This window comes from Podarcis erhardii (genome assembly GCF_964252035.2).
Source record: "Podarcis erhardii genome assembly, chromosome: 10".
Lineage (NCBI taxonomy): Eukaryota > Metazoa > Chordata > Lepidosauria > Squamata > Lacertidae > Podarcis > Podarcis erhardii.
In genome coordinates, this window is record NC_138500.1 from 5633063 (window position 1) to 5658290 (window position 25228).

General features: G+C 47.0%; 1 protein-coding gene across 1 annotated transcript in view; it reads right to left on the bottom strand.

The window, feature by feature from the left end:
- The window catches only part of UBE2H (ubiquitin conjugating enzyme E2 H), a 66827-nt gene extending 47883 nt beyond the window's left edge, over nucleotides 1-18944 (bottom strand). Inside the window, exon 1 of the mRNA XM_081880241.1 lies at nucleotides 18585-18944. Coding sequence (XP_081736367.1) covers nucleotides 18585-18637 — 53 coding nt within the window. The 5' untranslated portion in view covers nucleotides 18638-18944. The remainder of the gene's footprint in view (nucleotides 1-18584) is intronic.
- Between the last annotated feature and the right edge of the window lie 6284 nt (nucleotides 18945-25228).

Genomic DNA, 25228 nt, shown 5'->3' on the forward strand with positions numbered 1-25228 from the left:
TTCGATGCAGATTATCTTCTGAAGCGGCAGCAGAACTGTGTGTGTGTCAGGAGCCCCTGAGGTTCAGGCACCTAATTTCATACCCCCCGGGCCACTGTTCCGTTGCACTGCGGTCAGTTCAAGCCAGGACACCATGAATCATGTGATCCAAGAAAGGCAGGGCACCTGCTGTCGAGCTGCTAGATTCGCCACTATGCCAGCATGCAACAAAGAGTGCTGCAAATGTCCCCTAGAAAAGGGGAGGCCCTGCACTGCTGTGAACAACGCAGCTCAATTCTGACAAATATTTCCAGGAAATGTGGGGGAAAGGCCTTTTCGGTCAAGCCTATCAATGTAATCTAATGGTGTGTTCCCTACCCCAGTAGTTTGGGTGCTGCAGATGTACTTGCACGTTAAATACATGGGAGCATTTATAGGGCATGTTTTCAAGTATCCGAATGTCAAAATAAATCAAGACGGCAAGGCAAATGTTGTCCTGATATTATAATCGTAATAATTTATACCCCGCCCATCTGGCTGGGCTTCCCCAGCCACTCTGGGCGGCTTCCAACGAAATATTAAAATACAGTAATGCATCAAACATTAAAAGCTTCCCTAAACAGGGCTGCGTTCAGATGTCTTCTAAAAGTCTGACAATTGTTTATTTCTTTGACATCTGAAGGGAGGGTGTTCCACAGGGCGGGTGCCACCACCGAGAAGGCCCTCTGTCTGGTTTCCTGTAACTTGGCTTCTCGCAGCGAGGGAACCACCAGAATTCGCAAATTATTTTTTAAAAATTGGGGGGGGGGGATAGGAAAGTTTGACATTTGTCTGAATTGATTCTGCAGTTCAGACAAGGTTTGAACTTTGAAGCTACCAGAGTTGGTACCCTTCATTTTCCTTGGAAATGGGACAAGCTAAAGCGGCGTCATCTCTCGTTTCATTTAGCTTCTCATAGCTACGTGAGCTGCCCCTAGTCACACAGGTTGTCCGACGCCACTTGCTCCCTGCTGCACCACCCACCCACCCACCCACCCACCCCTTCCACAGATAACCTTTCACGCAAATATAGAAGCAAACCCAGAGGTGCCTATTCCGAGAGCGCCTCTGATCTGGACAGATCATTAGCCCAAGACATTAGCTAAGCAACGAGACTGCCAAGACATTGTATGGCTTAATCCTCTCCCTGCCGCTTCATGTAATCAATACCTGGCAGGTGTAATCTTTGGCATGGCCAGGTTTGAAGGTTTTCGGAAAGGTCAGCAAGATTGCATTCCCGCCCCCACAGATCCACACCTTCCCCAAGCATGGATTTAAAAAGGAGACCAGTTAAGCGGTGAAAGTCATGAGCGAAATACAAGAGAGATGAGAGCCAAAATCTGGAGTTGATTGGAAGGTGTTTGTGGAAGAGTCATTGTTTTAGCTGTAAGAATCCCAACAGCCAAAAATGGAAAGGAGGGGGGGGGGGACCAAACCAGGTAAACATCTCACGTCAGTAGTGAATTTGCTGGTAATTATGGAACCACTGGGTCCCTAACCTCACAGAATCATAGAGTTGGAAGGGATCGCACGGGGTCATCTAGTCCAACCCCCTGCAATGCAGAAATCTTAACGAGAGCATCCATGACAGATGGCCATCCCATCTCTCATTAGCTCCAAAATTCATGGGTAACCCATAGCATGCATACAAGCCTCAGTCACCAGAGTTTAATTGTTTCTTGCATTTATACAGTGGTACCTCGCAAGACAAATGCCTCGTAAGACGAAAAACGCGCAAGACGAAAGGGTTTTCCATTTTTTGAGTTGCTTCGGAAGACGATTTTCCCTATGGGCTTGCTTTGCAAGACGAAAACGTCTTGAGAGTTTGTTTCCTTTTTCTTACAACCGTTAATACCCAGGGAATCCACGCTCCGCAAGACGAAAAAATCGCAAGACGAAACAACTCGCAGAATGAATTAATTTCGTCTTGCGAGGCACCACTGTACTCCGCTCTTCTTCCAAGCATATATGGGTTTTATTCTGTTCTATTTAATTTATATACCACTTTTCAGGCAGACCTCACAAAATAGTCTACATAAAATTACTGCAACGATAAGAACTGCCTAGAAGTTACAATAGAATGCGTAAGACAACTTGTTTAGAAAAGGCCGTTCCCAAGCTGTCACTCACACTGGAAATAAGATAGGCCGAATAAGCGTTCTTTGAGACTCAAGTCTGCAAATATGTCACCTGCATTCCTGGCCCAGCATAAACAGAGTGGGATGTGCTCATGCAGCTAGATGGTGAGTTTGCATACTTCTCTCTTCCAATTCATCAAAGGATAAACTTGCACCTGCAGACTATGGCCTCCTTTTGTGGCCTTGGACTGGGCACTCTTTGTGCCTCAGTGCACCATCTGTATAATGGAAGCACTGACGTACTTCACAGAGTCATTGCAAAGGCCCACAAAATGAAGACTGCAAAGCAAATCTGCACAGCAGAAGTCCTGCAATTAATGATGACTAGTAAAAGGGACCCCTGACCATTCAAACTGCTAGGGTCGTACTTTCAAACTGCTAGGTTGGCAGGAGCTGTGACCGAGCAACGGGAGCTCACCCTGTTGCGGGGATTCGAAACGCTGACCTTCTGATCGGCAAGTCCTAGGCTCTGTGGTTTAACCCACAGCGCCACCCATGTCCCTAATGATGACTAGTAGCATCTCACAATTCTTCCTACTTCCACCTCAGCTTTGAGCATTTCCAATTAAATTTCCCCTTGTTTGCAAAGCAAATGAAAGAGCCACGCTGACTTGAGCACATCTTAGTGCTACAGCACTGTTGAAGCTAAGCAGATGTTGACCTGGATGGGAGACGACTGCTGGACACCTGTCATACGAACACAGATATGAAGCAATAATTAAGCAAGTCAGTGTCCGTATCGTAATAACTCCTTGGTGCTCCAATGATTTTCAGGTCGCGCAACCCTTTCTAACTAGCAGCATTTAAAAACAGACGAAATTATTAAAATTAATTAAACAACTTCTTCTGGAACAAGGCCAGGCTCAGTGAAGCTGTTTGTCTGATTTCTGATGCTACCTGAATCTTTACGAGAATCAGAAAGAGGGCATTTTCTTACAACCTCTGCACCTACTTCATTAAAACATTCCAGCAGCATTTGGAAGTAGCTAAAAGCCAAACTCACAAGTGTTTATGCACTTACTCCCAATTCATGACAGTTCTGCAATTTAAATTGATTCCACAAGCAGAAGTCACAAGAAAACGGGGGCTTATTTTCCTTTGCAAATAGGCTGCTAGAGGCTTCGGGGAAGCTGCTCTGAGCTTCAGAGAGAAGGAACGGAATATAAATACAATGCAAGCATACCTTTGACTTTTAAAAAAATGAACCTTTTTCGCACTTATCTAGAGAACTGGATGTCTTGCTGGAATTCTGAATTCCACACCTGGAAAAATACCTGTATCATGGAATCAAAGAATTGTCGAGTCTTGTACAACTCCCTGCAATGCAGGAATCTCAACTAAAGCATCCATGGACCAACCAAAATGTCACAAACCCAGCTTTCAGGTTCTCCAGCACTTTGCATCAGGCAGTGCCAGTTACAAAAAGCAGGGGGTTGATGAGGAAAAATAGAACAAGTGCAGAAATTATGACGGGTGCTGTAGCCATGAGCTCAGGCTGCAGATTCAGTTCCAAGATGGAGATTGTAGGATAACACGTCCCTCTCAGGTGCTGCACCAAGGATTCTGGGGCAAAGAAGCAATGGCTGTTCCCTGCTTTTGATAGAACAAACACCTTGCTAGTAACCTGGACCTGGTCCAAACTATAAATGAGAAACACAGGTTCCTGGGTAGGCATAGTGGTGAAGAAGACAAACATAGCAGCCTTTCATTTAACAAAACCAGGAATGAATTTGGTTTGTGTAGCAGTAGGTAGGCTGAGGCAAAGATGTTACACAATGCAGGAAATGAGTGGACATGGAAATTTTCTAGAAAGTACGAAATGTTAAGCTGCGTGTTGTAGCCGTGAGGTTATCTTGCCTGTTATCTTGAGCTCTAAAGAACTCAAAAGCTTGCCGCAGCATTGCGAAATTTTGCTTTGTCTTAATAAAGATATTGTTTGATGGTGGGTTTTGGATTTTTATCTGATGGACCAAGATGGCTGCCTTTGATAATTTTCGCTGGAAGGTTGTGTTAGATACCTTGCTGCAAGGGGTAGGAGTGGACTGAGTGATCCTTTAGAGCTGCAGTTCTGTGATCCACTCAAGAGATCTTAGACCTATTGCTCTATCCAGAACGTATAGACTAAAAAAAGTGCAAGTCGCACAGAAGGCAAAAAGACTCACCACCTCAGCCAAAACACAAGTGACTGGTGACATCAATAGCGCGTCAGACACAAATTAATCTGACTTTGATCTTGAAGTTCAGCAACAATGAGGACCCAAGTTATCCTTGCTGAAATGCACAGGAGCCATGCAAAAGTCACTGCCATCGGAATATTTACATTTAGAGCAAATGGCCTGCTCTGTTACAAGGTCTGGGGTAAATAAATCAAACGGTCTTGGCTAGACAAAAAATCGGTGGCGTGACAGCCAGAATTTCAGGTATCAGAGCCAAGAAAAAAACTGGCTGAAGTTGTGGGTGCACCATCTCAGGCACATCCTATGAAATAGCAGCATCTATTTGGCTGTGGGACAGGTTCCCAGAGGCACACGGCAGAAGACCGCCACCCTGAGCATTTTCTGATTTCAAGTACTCTGCTAGGATCGGTCAAACGACCGAACAGAAGCAGTAAAAAGGAAAGAATTAGTTGCACACGCGAGAGACACCCAAGTGAGCGCTTTGTGTCCTTGTTGTATACCGAGAGTCCACAAGAAAACAAGAAACAATAGCAGCAGGGGGGTTGCACACAGGCAATAAAGGTATACAATGTCCTGGTAAAACACACACACATACACACACGAGCTGTACAGCCATATCCAGTCTTCACAAGCAATTCAGTAAACAGTGCCTTTTCATCTTTCTTGCCAAGAGAATGGGCAGAGGTCCAGGAATTTAAGAGAGAAAACAGCCTACTCGGTTCTAAACAGTTTCTCCTCTTCTCATCCCATATTCTCAGATACACCTCTGGATCCCCAAGAAAGGGAAAACCCACTGGGTAGGTTCAAAAGGGCTTCACTGGTTGCCCTGTGTACAAGTTGCAAACACGGGATGCCTTTTGTTTAAGTCCCCTTTAATTATGACGTGTGGTCAAGCGCGATTTCAGGAGAGCACAAAAATTAACAGGTGCAAAGAATGTAGTTACTTAGCAACAGGCAGCCACTGCCCCACGGCCAGCCCAGAGCCTCCCGTTTCGATATCAGGAGGGCCCCTCCTCCAATTGCCAGTTTCCACTGTTTTTGCAAAGTTGAATGAAAATGAAGCCAGGTCAGGAAAAGAAATTAGCTGGAGGGCTTCCGAGTTGTTCAGCCAGTCTAGTCCAGTGGATACAGAGACAGACTTGAACCTGCGAGACCTGGGCTTTCAAGTTTGGATTTTTTTTAAAAAAAATAATTAAATCAAGGCATGGCTATGATCAATATACTCCCCGTGGTAGCTATAAATGGAGCATCCATATGTAGGGTATATGCCCCCTCCATTTTCCCCTACAATGTTTGGAAAGAACAAGAAGTGGTTGTGAGCTTCCCGGGAGCAACTGGCTAGTAGGTTGCTGAACTAAGCGGACTTTCATTTGGTCCAGTCCAGGAAAATTAACTAAGTCCCACCTCTGCCACCACATCCCCTGTCTATCAGATGAGAACATGGGCTGCCTCACAGAGTTATTGAGAAGGTGCAATAAAAGACTGCAAATTGCAAATGTTGGGGTTGGGGAGGAGTTACTGGGTTTGGAGAGGGATTGTTCTTGTTTTTATTATGAGTTTTGTGTTTTTATCTTGTATTTTTATACTGTGAACTGTCCTGAGATATATGGATGAATGGCGGCATAAAAATAAAATATAAAATAAAATAAGTAAATAGAAGGCAGCAGTAATAATTGTCTTGTTCAGTGGCCAGTAAGTGCTACAGAGCAACAATTTTCAGAAGTGTGCATCACACTGGTTCAAGGAGGTGGTTAATCTGGTTCCTTCTGTACAGAGCCTTTTCAGTCACAGCCTTCAGTATTCTTCCATCACAGAAGCTTTGCAGGAAGAAATGAAGAATTCACCCTGAGCACCCGAGAAAGTAATCTAAACATACACCCCCGAGCAAAGGCTACAGGACGCACAAAACTTGAGTCCTCAGCTTTGATTTCCAGCAGCGTGGGGAAACCTTGTGGGAATTTTGCTACAGATAGGCACTCTTGAGACTTCACTTGGCAGCAAGTCCACAGAGCTCTTCAGAGGAAATGGGTCAACTTGTTTCCGAGATGATGCAACATGAGTGGAGGCAGCCTGCCCAAGTCACCCCATCACACAGAGACACCCTGGAACCTTGGTCTTGCCCCCCATCCAATGCTGTTTTGGAGGAGAAAGGAGTACTGTAACCCAGCTTTCTGACCCAAGTTATTATTGCTACTCGCAAGCAGCACCTGGGGTTTTAAGGGTTGCAACACTCCCCATTTCTTTATCGTGAACCTGCACAAAGCTTAATAATCTGTCACCATTTATTCTGTATTTAAGCAAGGGCAATTGACGACCCAAAATCTCCAGCTCTTGAGGCTACTGGGCGTTTTTACAAGCCAAACCATTTGCATTCGGTTCACTACCTTAGATTATCAAATACCGTACTGGCCCGAATATAAGACGTACCCGCAAATAAGCCGCATCTTTAAAATTCAAGGCTTATTTGGGGGTGTGGCCCATCTCCCGGCTCTACCGCCCTGATAGGGGGGCGGCGCCGGCTTCCGAGTGTGCTGCACACTCGCCTTCTAACACTACCGCCTCCCAGCACTCCCTCCACAAGCCGGTGTCGGGGGAGGCTTGAGAGCGGCCGGCGGACTGCCGCCATCACCCCACACTCTGGGCTGTTTCCTTTGGGGGGGGGGGAGACATGCCGCCTTCCCGGCAGTGTAAGATTGCAAATATAAGCCGCACTTTAACTTTTCACTGTCAGAATTGGGGGGGGGGAGTGCGGCTTATATTCGGGCCAATACGGTATATTAGTATCTCTAGCTACATGGGGGGGGCGCGGGTGGCGCTTTGGGTTACACCACAGAGCCTAGGACTTGCTGATCAGAAGGTTGGTGGTTCAAATCCCCGCAATGGGGTGAGCTCCCGTTGCTCAGTCCCAGTTCCTGCCAACCTAGCAGTTCGAAAGCACGTCAAAGTGCAAGTAGATAAATAGGTACCACTCCGGTGGGAAGGTAAACGGTGTTTCCATGTGTTGCTCTGGTTCGTGGCTTAGTCATGCTGGCCACATGACCCAGAAGTTGTACGCCGGTTCCCTCGGCCAATAAAGCGAGATGGGCACTGCAACCCCAGAGTCGACCACGACTGGACCTAACGGTCAGGGGTCCCTTTACCTTTACCTACATGGGAAGTACGTTTTAGTTAAGCAGTCACCATCTTTCAATCTCACCTGATGAACAAAATATGTATATAGCTTGAAAACCTGCACACTCCCAAACAGGACCATTTAAAAACAACACACACATACAAATGCAATTTCATTTCACCTTGTTACTGCTCCCTTGTTCTCTAGATCAGTGTTTCCCAACCTTTGGTCTCCAGCTGTTTTTGGACTACAACTCCCATCATCCCTAGCTAGCAAGACCAGTGGTCAGAGATGATGGGAATTGTAGTCCAAAAACAGCTGGAGACCAAAGGTTGGGAAACACTGCTCTAGATCAACTGTGACAATATCACATTAAGATCTGCTGTGGGCACAGCCCTGCCTAAAATCCTCCCACCCCCACCCCATAATTAATGAGAGCCAAGGGCACACAGCACTTGAAAAAAGTGCAGTTCTGGCACCCGGGCCTTCAGATTAATGATCAACTTGGGGCCCCCCAATTACCACTGGTAGAACAATGGTTCAGCTTATAAGCTCTGGCAGACGCAGCTCTATCTTACTTGGGTACCCACAATGATGGGAGTCTAAAATACTCTTTTCTAGAAATCTCTCCCCCCCCATAAAACCCTCTAGTGCTTCAAAAACCTTACCATATTGTTGACCAAAGGTCACCACACTGTGACCGTGCCCCGACTATTGGTGCTGGGGCTGGCAAAGCCGTTTGACATCCGCAGCCTGAGAGCAAGAGGGCGTCTTAGCAAAACCACTCCAGCATCATTATGCGAGGCATGGGAAACGCCACCATAATAGCAACAGGGCAAGGACACAGAAAACTTCAAGGCCTCACTTTCATGAATAGGCCTTTCAGGAGTCTCTCTTTAGTGAGCTCAGCTATTTCCCCCTCTCTTCTCTCACCCGCCCCCCCCCCCATTTCCCCCCACCTTAACACAGCTACATTAGCAATAACAGAAGCCAAGCCGCTGAGCTTTGCAATCAGGTCCCGGGACTTAAAGAGGATGTTACCTCTGAAGTTTCACAGGCAATGAAACGCAATCCAGATACCCTAAAGAGATGGGTCATCTAACTAGTATTAAACTATTTTTTTAAATAATTCCCACCACTGCTCCAGAACAACTCGTGTTTATACACAGGCAAGGTAGTGAGTGGACGCGGGTGGCGCTGTGGGTTAAACCATAGAGCCTAGGACTTGCTGATCAGAAGATCGGTGGTTCGAATCCCCGTGATGGGGTGAGCTCCCGTTGCTCGGTCCCTGCTCCTGCCAACCTAGCAGTTCGAAAGCAAGTAAATAAATAGGTACCCCTCCGGTGGGAAGGTAAACGGCGTTTCCGTGCGCTGCTCTGGTTTGCCAGAAGCAGCTTAGTCATGCTGGTCATATGACCCAGAAGCTGTACGCCGGCACCCTTGGCCAGTAAAGCGAGATGAGCGCCGCAACCCCAGAGTCGGCCACGACTGGACCTAATGGTCAGGGGTCCCTTTACCTTTAAGGTAGTGAGTGCCCTCTTAAGGAGCAGCGGCTGCCCAAATCACTAGGTCCATCAGGAGAGGGCAGTTTGATTGAGTTGCAAAGTCATCGATACAGCCAACTTCAAAAGATTTACAACAGGTATGTCCAAAGTCCGTTTTGGGGGCCTGATGGTCAATTTAATCCCGTGGCAGTATATGTCCTGGGGTAAAATCCGTAAAAAAGCCCCACAACTTTGGTCGGCCCTCACGCATGTTCACTTCATCAAATCTGGCCCTCTTTGGAAAAAGTTTGGGCACCCCTGCTTTACAAGCTTAGAGGCAGATCTCGCATCGTAACCAGAGCCTAACTGGTATAAGGGCTCTGAGCAGTACAAACACCTATGCTTTTTAAAAAATGTGTAATTGATAGATTTATTTTTTAACGGTAAGGCAACAGTGCACCTGATCTGTTTAATCAATGAGACGTGGACTTAACTGTCTCCATTCCAAGCTATTTAATTCCAGTTCGGTCTTTCCTAGTTTTCAGGAGCCATACAGGTAATACCAGAACACACTAAAGAGGAACTGATCTCCACTTCACCCACTAAGCCACGAGTCCAAACTTTTCTGCTTGTTCTTAGCAGCACTACTCGCTTCTCTGTGGCACCCAGGGCAATCCACTGAATTATTCACCAGGAATCTGTCCTGTCCCCATTGCCCATGCCCATGTTTGTGAGCACTGCAGAATGGAGCAATTCCCTTCCCCCAGGGACTCACCCTCGTCCTCGGTTTGATAAAGAAATGGTTACACCACGGAATAATTCACCAGCAATAGGGCACTGCACAGGCAACAAGTCTCTCTTTCGGTGAAGCTTCCTGACTTAAGTGACCTCGCTAACACGCCCCCAACAAGCTTCCGAATCGTTCCTTGGAAGAAGCCTGACCATCACTTGCTTGGAAAAGAAAACACCAAGGGATGGATCTGCAGGCAGCTTCTGGCCCCAGTAAAGGCGAACAGAAAATGGCAGGCGTTCTTTACCAAGAGACAGGAGTCTGATGCTGCCACCACATTTTGCATGTGAGCCTCTCAAAGTCATCATCTGCCAACAAGTCGGTGAGTGGTTAGACCCGGCATGTTAATTCTTAATGCATAAGATTAAGACAACAGGGTAAAAAATGCTGTTTGGTCAAGCCAGCTTTCAACCCATCCACTAGAAAGAATATTAGGATATTAGTGGTCATATATTTTGGGTCTAATCTGCAATTACTTGTTATTATGATGATTATTATTGTTATTAAATTTGTATACTGTCTATCCTCTGTAGATCTAAGGGTGGTTCACAGCAAACATCGTTCAACTTGAGCTGTGCAACTCTTTCGGTGAGTAACGTCTTAGCTAGGGACCCTTCAATTCTAACTGGTTTAAAAAAAAACCCCACAAAAAACCAACAGATTTCATATCTCTGAAATCTGCTTAATGCATTAATTGCGCTAACTCAGTTCTTGCTTTCAGCTCTACTGGTTAATTAAGTTGAATCCACACAAACAAGCCCTTATTATAAGACAGACCAGAATGAAAAGCTTGCTAAGGCCTTGTATTGCAAGCTGTTCTAAGCCAATTCATATTAGGCAGCTCCAGCACCACATAACCATTTTAATGATATTATAAGTAGATGCAGCACTCTTTCAAGTCTGTGTTACAAGACTAAGCTTCAATGGGCTATGCAATCAAACTGACAAAGCAACAATGAGACAGTGAATTTAAAATCAAAGCCCTGTGCCTTCCACACAAGCAAGGAACTCAGCACAGCCTAGTAAGTTTATTTCTGGAAGCAACAAGGTAAGATCTTGGAAAGCTATCGTTTATGCACAGCGGATATCACATAAGCAATTAATCAACATGCTCAGGCAACTCATTAATTGCAGATTAAAAATATGAATTTTTAATCACAGCTGTCCCTCTGTGAAATGGTGTTCAATGCTTATGATATTGTTGTAAACAACGACTCAGATAATACAGTTTAGATTTGCCACGTTATATGTGATTTGCCTGTGTCTGGCCAAGAAAAATGGATTTAAATGACTTAAATTAAAACCACCAAAGCAAATCCTTACTTGGGCTGTTCCCTGAAACAAACTATAAGCTTTTAAAATTGCCTGGTAGCCCTGTATATATAACCTATGCAAATTGCAGTTCATTTAAACATTGGTATTTTCAAAATGAGATGTGGAGGCTCCAGTGTTTATGGAAGGTATTCATAACCAGCATTCTGAATACTTTGGGGTTTTCTGCAGCTACAGAGTGACATGGTTATTTTCCTGGATAAAATAAAAATAAAGACCGGATTGCAAAGTGTGACTCACTCAAACTGTGAGTTAAGAGGGGTATCTTGTGTCACCACAATCAACTATAGCACCACACAAGGGTGGGAGGTGGGGGGAATCTGAACATTAATTCTGAACACCTCAACTGTGACGAAGCCTTCAAACATATGACTCCCCCCCCCCCGCCAATCTTTCCTTTCCCCAGCTTTGCATCTGTTCATAAGAGGAGACCAAACACAACAACAAGCATTCCACCAGGTTTCTAACTTTGCATTCTGAATCAGGAGATTTCCAGAGCTGACTACCCTGTAACAACCAGGATAAGTTATTTTTTCAGTAAACTGCTTCCTGTCCCATGGCTTCTTTGTTCATCTGAAAACTTCAGCATAACACTGCCTCTGAAGCCAGACAGTTTGTTTGCTTTAAATGCCATGGATGTACCCTGAGAGCTTTGAAAGCCAAAACGAATCGAAGTCTGTACATACCGAAGACCTTGTTGTCTGGGCAGGAATTTAACAGCTGTTAAATGCAGGGGCTACGCAGGTATGGGATTATTTTTTTTGGGGGGGGGTGTATTTTATATTCATCCTATATATAATCCAGCACGGGTTAAAAATTAATACGCAAAAAAAAGATTTCGCTACATTTAATATGGGTCCCAATTTTAGTGTCATAGACTGGGACCAGCGAGATCTGGCACGGGTTGGTCACCATCCTTCAGCTTAACCTATCTCCGTTTGCAAGGATAAGATTAGGAAGATCTTGTATGCCTTGAGCTCCCTGGAGGAATATAACAAACCTGGGCAATGCAGCAGCAACCAGTGTCCATGCTAGAGCCTAGCCTAGGTTCTCACCAGGGCAATAAACATACACCTGGATTGCATTTCGTACCATTTCAGACGGGGACTCACGTGACTCAACGACTCTCCGTTCAAGAGATTCCCTTCGCAAAGAAACGAGCATATCGGGTAGAAGAATTGTAGTCTACCTTCTCCCCGCAAACACTGGTTTTCTATGCAAAGGAATTTCTGGTCTGGTATATTTCTGGTCTGAAATATACCACTCAGACACATATTTAGCACCTCACAGAGAACGAGGCCTCACTGTATTAGAGAAGTGTGAAGTTCAGATATGACAGAGCCATCTACCCCACCCAAAATATTTCACACACGCTTCCTTAGAAATCTAAGTCCCCTGAAGGGGGAAGGGAGCTTCCTCTGCTCCTAAGTGATCGAGATACTTCCAAGCAGAGAAGCAAAGGATTAGGCTGCACAACCACAATCCGTGTTTTAAGTACCGTCTTTTTCGCCCTATAGGACGCACTTTTCCCCCTCCAAAAATGAAGGGGAAATGTGTGTGCGTCCTATGGGGCGAATGCAGGCTTTCGCTGAAGCCTGGAGAGCGAGAGGCGTCGGTGCGCACCGACCCCTCTCGCTCTCCAGGCTTCAGGAAGCTATCCGCAAGTTTCGCGTGCCTGGCGTAGCACGCCCAGTGCTTCGGACAGATGTCGGCAAGCCTCGTGTGCCCTGCAGGAGGTCCCGCCGGGCGCGCAAGGCTTGGGGCGGCAGCCTGTTCTGAGGGCTGGGGTCGGGGGGGGGAATAAAAATTCCCCCCCAAAGAAAACCCTAGGTGCGTCCTATGGGGCGGTGCGTCCTATAGGGCGAAAAATACAGTATATATTATAGTTAATCCAACACGCTGACCTGCCGCAAGTGTATAAATGCCAAGTGAAATTAGTACCAACGTTTTAGATTACAGGAAAAGGCAGCTAAAAAACTTGCCCAAGCTTATCAAGCAAGTCTGTGGCATACACAAATTCTGAATTCAGGTTTCTCTAGTCCACCCAAACACACAATTTATGGAGTGTCGTGTTTCCTGTGTTCTCTTTTCAAGGCTGTAGGTATTTTTTCTGGACATAGTGCTGATGTTGGGGAAGCTGCAGCGAAGGATCTGAGGGAATTCCGCTGGAATGGGAGATGCCACAAGTGCATCAGACATAATACAGATTTCATGGCAGAAAGACCTCTAGTTGCAGTTTGGTATTCAATATTAACTACCATTTATACAGCCTTTCGGATTCACTGCTAGTAATTTATTCAATCTTTAAGATTCCCAGAGCACATTTCAACCTTTTGCCCTTGCAAAAACTGTGTGTTCGCTCTCACTAGTTTTATGGAGGGGGTTACCAAGACCAAGAAACTGTGTCTTGTCCAAAACTACCCCAGAGATGAGACATGAGCCTCCAGCTCCCATAATCCACATCCAATCTCTCTATTCATAGGCTTTGACATGGCCACTCTTCTGGAATTTGGTTCTCTATAGCCAACGCAGCATAATTCTGCAAGCAGTGATACATTCCCAGCTGCCAATGTGAGCTCCCCTCCCTATTTCCATATCCAAGGCCAGTTCAAGAGTGTGGAGTTACTTCCACACCTCTCCATTTCATCACATGTGGCACGGCTTCTTTGCCACAGAAGTGCTAGCCCTTTTTCGAGGCAGGCTTAGCATCACGCTAGGTGCCCCATTTTCAAGCTTGCAAAAACAAATCCAGAATCTTGCACCAACTTTCCATTTGTTGTGGAACTCTCTTGACCGTTTTGATTCCTCTGCAAGTGACCAAGTCAATGCGGCCCAATAATATATACAGTGGTACCTCGGGTTACATACGCTTCAGGTTACATACGCTTCAGGTTACAGACTCCGCTAACCCAGAAAAAGTGCTACAGGTTAAGAACTTTGCTTCAGGATGAGAACAGAAATCGTGCTCTGGCGGTGCGGCAGCAGCAGGAGGCCCCATTAGCTAAAGTGGTGCTTCAGGTTAAAAACAGTTTCAGGTTAAGAACGGACCTCCAGAACGAATTAAGTTCTTAAACCGAGGTACCACTGCACAGTATATATTTAAAGACCAGCCTGAGCCCCCAGGAGAAGGGCAAAAACAAACTAAATAAACCGCGTCTTGGTGCTGGTTCAGACTGGGGAAGTTAAAGGCACACTACTGCTGTGACCCAGAGGTATTTTAGATTGTTAAGAGTAAACTGCTGAACTGTCATTCAGCCCAAACTTTAGACTGCCTCAAAAATCATTGCAGACCTGGGGGCGGTGGAAAAACCAAACCCTGTCCCACCCCTGGCAGCCAGTACTGTCCCTCGGATTAACATGAGTTTGGATTAACAGCGACCTCCTTTTGCTTGCAGGACACTTCTTCCTTTCCTGCGCCAAGCAACCCCTTGACCCGGCACAGATTGTCCTGCTCTCTCCTCTCCAACGCCTTCCAGCCCAGGCCTCCCCCTTCCCAGCCCCCACGCTCCTGAATATAAACACACTCTTGTCACACACTCCATCAGCTGTTTGGGTTGCTCCGCCCAAGCCTCAGTTTCCGGGTAGTAACAGAACAGCCAATCGGCTGACTCGCAGGCTCTGTCCGGAGGCCTTTTGCCCGAAAACACTTTTCCAAAACAAGCAGTCCCCCGGGTTCTTCCGGAGCAAGAAGCGAGGCTAAGATCCACAAAATAAATAAATAAAGGGGGGTGCCAGAAAGAGGAGAGAGACGCATCCCTCCAGATTTGGAACTTTAAAAGATCACACACTAAGGTCACTGATGCCAGTTCTTGGAGATTCATGAAAGGCACCCTAGCAGCCAGGACTAGAAAGGTGTTGAGAGTTGTAGTTCTTTTTATATATATAAAAAAACCCCAACACATTCTGTTAGAAACTCTGCAATGCAAGAAAGGAACTCAACAACAAGTCAGCAAAGACAAAAAAAAAGAGGCTGGAGCTGCGATCCCCCCCCCCCCGACAAGGTTGAAATGCAACACACACAAGCTTCTCATTTCTTTCAAAGGTTTGCACAATGTTTAGAGAAGCGTCCAAAAAAGCAAGTGAGTGACTCAGAGTTTCAGATCACCGCCATGCAATTACCAAGAGGAGGCTCATTTCTTTTTAGCTAGGCATGCTAACAACTCACCCATGTAATACAGGACATTGGCCAACCAACCTCTCCCTCTCTGGGTTGCACAGATTTGAGTACACAAGGCCAAAAAGGGGTGGGGGAATGACAGCAGCAGCACCACCACCCCACCAAACCTGTCAGAGCAGTTAAGTCGACAGCTCCAGACACTTTCTGTGGGGCCATGCCTCCGCTCCCCACCCTATATCCCCAAGTTAGTCAGAGGCTGCAAATCAAGATGCGAGGCAAAGAGGTACTTTGAAAGCAGAAGAGGCAATCCTACAAGTAGTGGCAGAATACAAGGAAATGGGCATCTCCTCTACTGGAAGCCACCAGAAGGTGCGCTGGGCTCCCCTCTGCCTCTAGATTCCAGTGAGCAAACTTCATACATAAATTAAGGCTGCTCTCCTAAGCACAAAATGACTTGGGAGTAATCCCCCAATGAAAGCAACACGACTTCCAAGTAAACAGTGAGGACTAGGCTGGGTCACATACCCAAAAGACTGACTGTACAGATGCCGAAGTAGGCCAGGAAAGCCACAGGAAACAAAAAGACCTATTTGTTCATCACACTCACAGGACACAGTCAGTCCACATCACTTAAAATACCAGGAATGATAATAAGAACTCTGGTTTGAGGTCTTTTTTTAGCCGTTTAGTTTGTTTCTTTTGTCAAACAGAAGGATCGGCAGCTAACCATGAACCGGAGAGGAATGCCAGGCTATTTGCTTTTCTCCTATCCACCATCAAATTAAACAGCAACCACGGTACCAATAAGCCAAATGAAGTCTTTTTTTTTTTTTAAGAGAGAAAAACAACCCCTGCTCTTTGTCTCCTAAAATGCTATGATCTTTCAACATGCCAGCTACCAAGTGAACAGAAAGTGGGGGTGGGGGCAGCAAAAAAGAAAAAGGATACACTACCAGGAGGTCACAGTGGGCCTCATCGCTCCATAATCCGGCTGCCTTTTCAAAATTTATATATAATGAGAATCTCTTTTTTTTTTTTGTCACTGAACAGCTGGAGTTCTATCTAGCCTCCCCTCAAACCAGTAAAAATTAACTATCGAATGAAGTTTGTATCCGAGGAAGGATATGTCATGCATATGCAACTGAAGCAGAGGATAAAAATAGCTTTGATTCCACAGCAATCACAAGCCACTTCCTATTTATTAAAAACATCATTTTTAAAGGGGAAATCTATAGACAGTTATCAAACACAGGCTTTGTGCTTTTAAAAATGTACAGACAGACAGTTAAGCAAGAGACTGGGGAACTCGCTGTGCAGTGTCAACAATTGACTATAATAATTTCACCCCAGCAGGCCTAATCTAAACAAGTTTGTTTATCTCTGGAAACTAAATGCTATTTGTAACCCTCTCACCCCTCTACATAGTTAATTCCTTCCCGATTAAATTCTCCTGGGGGAGGTTAACACATTCAATAAACATATCTGAATGCATTTCAGCTGGCTATGTCAACGCCAACCCATCTTTCCTTCCCTCCCCACCACCTGATAAACAGAACTATTAATAAACCTATTCTATACGCAAATTCACTGCACTATTTCAGAAGCTTCACAATCTTCAAATATGCACACAAGGACAAGGTAACATTCTACTGAGAGGCAAGAACAAAACATAATTTGGAAAACAAAAACAGATCCTTTACGAAGGGATAAAAGGAAATCTTCACTGAACTGAAGTGTTACATAAACAAAACCAGCAGCACAAAAAAGGAAAAATGGGTGATGGATTTCTACGGCATTTAGATTCTTTTTCTCCACTATTACTACTTCAGTGTTGTTCTCCAGGTGCTCCCACCCGCATTAACTGCCCCCCCCCAGCTGCCATCAGAAGCTTCCCGAACAGCAGACTAAAACTGGATTGAGTAAATAGTAACACACCACCAGAAGCTGATCACTGGATTGCTAACTGTCAACAACTACCCTCCCTTCTCTCCCCAGCTAAATCTGGCCCACTGCCCCCCACCCCACAAAGCATGTATTAATTCTGGCTGGGGAGGGGGAAAGAGAGCACATCTGAATCAGTGTGTGTAGAGGGAGTTGTATTATTATTCAAGCATTGTCACAATACCTGAAAGGGGGAGCACTGACTCTGGTCACAATCATTAGTGAGGCAGACAGAGAATAAGTGCTCCCCCCCCCCACTGCCTATATTGTTTCCCTACGAAAATATTTTGGGATTCCTCTCCAAGACAAAGGGGATTTATTTATTGAAGGCAACAAGGGGTCCTGATCACCCCAAGAGAACCTGGCTTTAGACACAGGCCTCTACAGACCAGAGAGCAGCCCCCCCCCATCCGCCAAAAGAACCAGTTTCTTTGGGGAGAGAGAAGAAAGAATGGATTTGAAGAGGTCTATATTTGGGGGGCAAGGAAGAGGAGGCTAGGGAATGAGTTCCTGAACACCCCCCCCATAAAAAAGACTAGAATGAAAAGTCAACAACTGTGTTCTCATTTCTCAAAGGGGGGTGTCTGAAGGCCTCATTTTACCTAAAAATGAGATCTCCCTTCAGTGGTATGATGGCGTTGTTGGGGTTTTGGGGGGAGGGAAGAAAAGATTTTGCTCTGTCTATACCTGGGGTGCCTCATCTCTCTCCTCCCCCCATGTCCTAGAGCCCAACAGGAACAAAAAAATCACCTGGAGCTGCTAAAATTTACTACTCTCCAGGAGTTGCAAGTCTCTTCCCCTCCCCTAAGATTATTGGGGTGCCCTCACTCTCCAACCCTATTCTAAATATTTCACTCTGGAGAAGGCTGCTTTCTTCTAATGGGTGGTGGTGAGAATAATTCTATTCTCCTGCTGGTGAAAAGGAGAGGGAAGGGCTTTTCCTCCCGAACCCCCCCTATTCCAGGAAAGCCTTTGTACACTCCTCAGTTCTAAGGGGGTCCCCGATTCTGCGCCCCTCACCTGGAACCGGAGGCAGGGAAAGGGAGAGAAGCAAAGCCGAACAGAAACAATCATTGCTCATCTATTCTCTGCAATGGAATAGGCATTCGTCTTCAGCAAGCGGAGGGCACTGCCCCCCACCCCCCCAAAAGTACCTGCTTTCTCCCCATCATTCCTTGGCCTTGTGGAGGAAGGAAACCTTATCTCTAGACCCCCCCACCCCCCAATATAAAGTTCCATTTAAGACATCCAGTCCAGTTTTTTTGAGGGGGGCCCCCCCTCTCTCCCTGCCCCCCCCAACCATTCCAACAAAGTCTTCATTTATCTCCTTGTTCCTGTCTCTCACTGACTGTGTGTGTGGTGGGGGGGTGTCTGCTCCCCAATACATTCCAGAATGGGGGGGTGCCCCCCATTTTACCTGCCTTGGCCACCCCCCCTCCTCACCAACCCCCCCCCCACTCTCCAGGTAAGGATACAGCTTGACCACGTCGGTGTCCATCCGCCTCTTGCCCGGGCTGGGGGAGGACATGGTGGCCCCCCGGCCGGCGGCCCCTCCCGGGCGGAGTCTGGAGCTGCCTCTCTTGTCCTGTCAGGACCCCTTTTCCGATGGGGGGGGCGCTTCAGGAGGTGGGGGTCCGAGCCCCGCTCTGCGCCTGCGCGGAGGCCTCTTTCCCCCCCCCGCCTCCGCGGCCCCTCCCTTCACGAGCCGGCTCTTCCTGCCCCGCGGGCTCCCCCCCTCCTCCGCGTCTCTCCTCAGCCTCAGCTTCCTGACCCCCCTCACAGCTTCCTGCGCCCTCCCGCTCCCGGATTGCTGCTTGCTGCTGCTCCTGCTCCGGCCGCTGCCTCGGCTCTGCCGAAGCCTCTCTCTGGACCCCTGACGTCACCCACAGTGACCTCACCGAACAGCCCGCTCCGGATTGGACGCGGCCCCTCGTGACGCGAAGAGACGCGCCGGGCCCCGCCCCGCAAGCCCGCCTCCCTCGCCGCTCGGCATGCCGGGAGGTGTAGTCCGCCGGGCCTGAGGCGAAGTCGGGCAGCTGAGGCGAAGCCGCGTTCTCAGGCCCGCCGACTGGCTCGGCTCGTCAAGGGTTCGAGCCCCCGCTTCCCTCCCCCGCCCCCGCGGCCTGGTTTTTTTTTTTTAAATTAAGCCCGCATAACCATTTCTCCAGGCGGAGGTTCATGTCTGAATGGGCGCCAAGGCTCGGCCCTGGATGTGAGGGCGTCTGAGCATGTGCAGAGCGCTTTTCCACAAATGGCTTGCTTGAGGCCCGGAGCCTGTTTTCATTAACTGAGAGCCAGTGGTGATGCGGTGGTTGGAGTGTGCGATCTGTGACTAGAACCTGGGAGAGATCTGGGTTCGAATCCCCACCACTTGGCCGTGAAGCTGGTGGATGGTCACAGCCTCTCAGCCTGACCTATCGCACAGGGTTGTCGTGCTCTACCAACTGAAGCAAGCATAGGCAAATCCCAGGATCCCTAGCTAACAGGACCAGTGGTCAAGGATGATGGGTAAAAGGTAAAGGGACCCCTGACCATTGGGTCCAGTCGTGGTCGACTCTGGGATTGCGGCGCTCATCTCGCTTTATTGGCCAAGGGAGCCGGCGTACAGCTTCCGGGTCATGTGGCCAGCAGGACTAAGCCGCTTCTGGCGAACCAGAGCAGCGCACGGAAACGCCGTATATCCTCCCGCCGGAGTGGTACCTATTTATCTGCTTGCACTTTGATGTGCTTTCGAACTGCTAGGTTGGCAGGAGCAGGGACCGAACAACGGGAGCTCACCCCATCGCGGGGATTTGAACCGCTGACCTTCAGATCAGCAAGTCCTAGGCTCAGTGGTTTAGACCACACTATGCTTTAAAATGCTAAGATCAGCAAAAGTAACATGCAAAGGTCTGTTGTATATGGGGAAATTGCCTTGCAAAACTGTGTTGACTGGTTGATAGTAAAGGTAAAAGGACCCCTGACCATTAGGTCCAGTCGTGGCCGACTCTGGGGTTGCGGCGCTCATCTCGCTTTATTGGCCAAGGGAGCCGGCGTACATCTTCCGGGTCATGTGGCCAGCATGACTAAGCCGCTTCTGGTGAACCAGAGCAGCGCACGGAAACGCCGTTTACCTTCCTGCCAGAGCGGTACCTATTTATCTACTTGCACTTTGAGGTGCTTTCGCACTGCTAGGTTGGCAGGAGCAGGGACCGAGCAACGGGAGCTTACCCCATCACGGGGATTCGAACCGCCGACCTTCCAATCAGCAAGTCCTAGGCTCTGTGGTTTAACCACCAGCACAGTTTAATTCTGTGTCCAGGGCAGCTGTTTACCAGCTCCATCTGGTACGCAGGATGAGACCCTCCCTGCCCGCGGACTGTCTCACCAGAGTGGTGCATGCTCTGGTTATCTCCCGCTTGGACTACTGCAATGCGCTCTACGTGGGGCTACCTTTGAAGGTGACCTGGAAACTGCAATTAATCCAGAATGCGGCAGCCAGACTGGAGACTGGGAGCGGCCACTGAGACCACATAACACTGGTCTTGAAATATCTACATTGGCTCCCAGTACGTTTCCGAGCACAATTCAAAGTGTTGGTGCTTTGGCCCAGTAGACCTGAAGGAGCGTCTCCACCCCCATCGTTCTACCCGGACACTGAGGTCCAGCTCCGAGGGCCTTCTGGCGGTTCCCTCACTGCGAGAAGCAAAGCTACAGGGAAGCAGGCAGAGGGCCTTCTTGGTAGTGGCGCCCGCCCTGTGGAACGCCCTCCTACCAGATGTCAAAGAGAACAACAACTACCAGATTTTTAGAAGACATCTGAAGGCAGCCCTCTTTAGGGAAGCTTTTAATGTTTAACAGACTACTGTATTTTAATACTTTTTTGGAAGCCGCTCAGAGTGGCTGGGGAAACCTAGCCAGATGGGCGGGGTATAAATAATAAATTCTGTTCTATGGGAATTGTAGTCCCAAAACATCTGGGGGGCCGAGTTTGCCTATACCTGAACTAAGCCCTCACAAGAGACTTTTAATATCTCATGGTCGTGGGTTTGAGTTCCATGCTGGCGAAAAGTTTCCTGCATGGCAGGGGGGTTGGACTAGATGACCCTCAGGACCTTTTTCAACTATGATTCTAGGAGAGAGGGAGAACTATGAACCCCACCTTGAGTTCCTTGGAGAAAAAGGCAGTGATATAAAGCAGTAAATAAATAAATAGCAGAGTGATCTAATTCCTCTCTACGTCTTCTGATTGATTGGCAAAAAGAGCAGAATTGAGCACATGTCGTCGTCCCCCCACCTGGGTCTAGGATAAGAAAGTGGAGTTTCCTTCTTTTTCTGAAGGTCTTGTTTTCGAAAACTAGGCTTCTTGCAAGTGTGCTTCAAATTCATTGGAGGCGAGTCAGTGAAATAAAGGAGAGTATTACTCTTGTTTATTAAATTTGTGTACCACCCTTCATCCAAAGATCCGAGTGGCTCATAATAACAGAAAAATGCAAAATGAGAATACAAAATACATAATGCAAAAGCAAACCAATAACACACACACACACACCCTCCCACAAACACAATTAAAAAGCATAAAATAAAATACTATATCAGTTTGGGAAGAACTGCTACTGACTCAGAGCAGAAAGCAAAGTCTTAAATGCATTGTTTTAAAGTCGCGATTTTAAGAGACCCTTTGGATGAATTGAGGCTGCAGCCTGGCCATTTGAGGTCCAGGCCAGCTGCCCAACCTAAACGCTGGCAAAAGTAAGCTACTGCTATCATAACACTGATCAGCTGTTGGGCAGGAGCAGGGATGGAATCATTGAATTGTAGCGTGGGAAGGGAGCCCCAAGGGTCAAACAGCTCTTGCCATCAGGAAGGTGAGTCTGAATTTCCTTGTAATTTGAATCTATCGGTTCGAGTCCTCCCTTCCGGAACAGCAGAAAACAAGGCCACTCCACGTGGAAATGTGGCAGCCCTTCTGGTGGAAATAACTCTCAGAAACTGAGCTTGGGACCCCTTCCCTTTATCCCTAACATTTGACCAGGCTGAGAGGATAGATCAGGGCGTTAAGAACAGGGCCTTCTCAGTGGTTGCCCCATAGCCAGGGAACTGGAAGAAGTTTGGTGATGTTTCTCTTCATTAGCCTTCTGAAGGCAATAAGGCTCTTCTTTTGAAACCTAGCTTCAGGCGCTAAGGATAACTTGCCGGCCTCTTTTTTTGTGTGTTTAGGGAGGTATTCCTGGCTTGCTGAAACTGGAGGCACCCAGAGCCGAAGGCAGTGTACACACGCATTTCTGTTTTGCCACTCTTGCCTCTGATAAGCAGGTTTTGCAGGGTTTTTAAGCACCAAAACCCCCTACAAAACCTGTTTTCCAGACATGCCACGGAGGTTAAATACATGCACCCCAATCTAGCTGTCTTGTCTGTCTTTCTGGGCCAAGCTAAGAGGTGCCACCATGGGGCACCTGTGATCACATCTCCTGCTGTGTTTGTCTTACAGGAAATGCAGTGGTGGGAAGGCCCTGATTCGGAAGAGGCCCTCGTGCTTTGGGGAAGAGCAGCCATTTTCCCTTGTACGATTTCCTGTTTTAACTTATCCCCCCCCCCTCCAAGCTGCTATTAGCAGCATAGGACAGGTACAATACAGGTGTGTGTGTGTCTCCCCTCTTTCCCTGAATAGTTCACAGTGGACTATTTAAGGTGGCAAAATGGGGGGCGAGGTCCTGATCCATTCTCTCACACACTAACATACCACAACAGCTTTTGAGGGAAAAATAAAAATGAAGATGTCGAGACAGAGAGGCATCAATTTATTTTCAAGTTTTCCACCTCGCCATTCATTGTAAAAAACAAGATCTAACTCTCTGAAACATAAAGCAGCCGATACCATTACTCTTCCTGTTTCCCATTTTATTCACACCACAACCATGTGAGGTAGGTTAAGCTGATTGCCTTAAAATCACTCAGGAACATATATATTAGGAAGACAGGTGGCTTTTGAAAGCTTTTATGGTTGCTTGCTAGCTATTTAGAAACTTGTTTAAAAAGGAAGATATATGTTTTAATCATCTTGCTTTATGCTTCTATCGATTTCTTTTATTAGCAGAGTGCTTCTAAGGAAAACAATTTTAAAGGACGAAATAATAACTAAATAGATAATAGTCATAATTATGGGTCTGTAATGTTTGTCCAAAGGGACGCAGGTGGCGCTGTGGGTAAAACCTCAGTTCCTAGGACTTGCCGATCGTATGGTCGGCGGTTTGAATCCCCACGGCGGGGTGAGATCCCGTCTTTCGGTCCCAGCTCCTGCCCACCTAGCAGTTCGAAAGCACCCCTAAGTGCAAGTAGATAAATAGGTACCGCTTTATAGCGGGAAGGTAAACGGCGTTTCCGTGTGCTGCGCTGGTGCCGGCTCGCCAGAGCAGCTTCGTCACACTGGCCACATGACCCGGAAGTGTCTGCGGACAGCGCTGGCTCCCGGCCTCTAGAGTGAGATGAGCGCACAACCCTAGAGTCGGACACGACTGGCCCGTACGGGCAGGGGTACCTTTACCTTTAATGTTTGTCTAGCCAATTGAATGAATGGAGGAGATCTTCCAGTGGTCTATGTTTTGGGGGGGCCCAAACACGACACGTCCCTGGCCTTGCCACCTCTGCCACCTAGTCCAATAATAATAATAATGTTAATTTATACCCTGCCCATCTGGCTGGGTTTCCTCAGCCACTCTGGGCGGCTCCCAACAGAAAATTAAAAACATGACAAAACATCAAACAATTAAAACTTCCCTAAACAGGGTTGCCTTCAGATGTCTTCTAAAAGTTGGATAGTTGTTTATTTCCTTGACATCTGATGGGAGGGTGTTCCACAGGGAGGGCGCCACCACCGAGAAGGCCCTCATCCTAGAGATCAGTGTAGCTGTCAGTCCTGGCCCAGAAATGGAAACAAGAGGAAATACCGACAATTCAAGAATGGAGAATGAAATTGACGGACTATGCAGAACTGGATAAATTGACTGGGAAAATAAGATATGTTCGAAACCAAAAGTTCATCGAAGATTGGGGAAAGTTTGTAGATTATCTGAAAAATGTATGTGATGTGCAAACAACGCTAGTGGGGTTTCAAGAAGCACTGTAAAAGTTTAAGAGGTATTGTTAAAAAGAAATAGAAAAGGGAGGGAAGACAAATGCCAATACAATCTAGGGAATGCGTATTGAAGAGTAATTGTGGATGATTACCAGAGAAACTGAAGGAGGTCCATAAAGTGTAATTTGTTAAAATTTGGATAAAATTGTACAATTGTGTTGGAAAATTAATAAGAATTTATATGAGTGTAGCTGTCAGTCATCATGGGTGCCACTCCTGAAGTGCCATCTCGGGTGATGCTAGTGAGTGGAGCCTGTTCCGCAACTTGCCACTTCCAGTTCCTTTCTAAGCACTTCCTGCAACATATTAAGTCGCGTGGCTCGTAGATGAGTCTCCCTCCTGCCCTCCTCTCTGCCCACTCCTGTTCCACATGAAGATGGCACTTCACCACATCCATCAACAGCCGGGCGTTTGTGACACACTTGCATCGCGTCAGGCTGGCACCAGCTACTCAAATTCCATTGGCAGCTGGGCCTGCAGTGATGTGTCAAATGTGGGTCACATCCACACCACGCATTTAAAGGTCTTTTACACTGCTTTATGAGTCATGATGCCTCCCCGCCCAAATAATCATGAAAACTGTAGTTTAAAGAGTGCCGGCCTCACACAGCTACAGTTCTCTGCACCCTTAACAAACTACAGTTCTCAGAGTTCTCAGTGACTGTTAAAAGCAGTATAACAGGGATCTAAATGTATGGTGTACTAAAACTGAGGTGTGGCTTTGGCCAGATGTACTAGGAGTTTGTTCTTCAGCTCAGAGTCCGGAACATCAGCAGTTTTTGCTGGAGTTTGGAATACAGCAAGGGGGAAGTTACTGTTCCCCTTGACCAGACAACAGCAGATGATCTGCTTGCAGAAATCATACTAGGTAAAAGACTTTATTTCACCTTCCAATTGCAAGGGATGATTTTGCATTTCCCAATTCTCCTCTGCTTCTGAAAAACGGCCTTATCACACATAGTTTTCAGTAGCTCACCAGGCTACCTCACCTCCTTCAGACCTGAA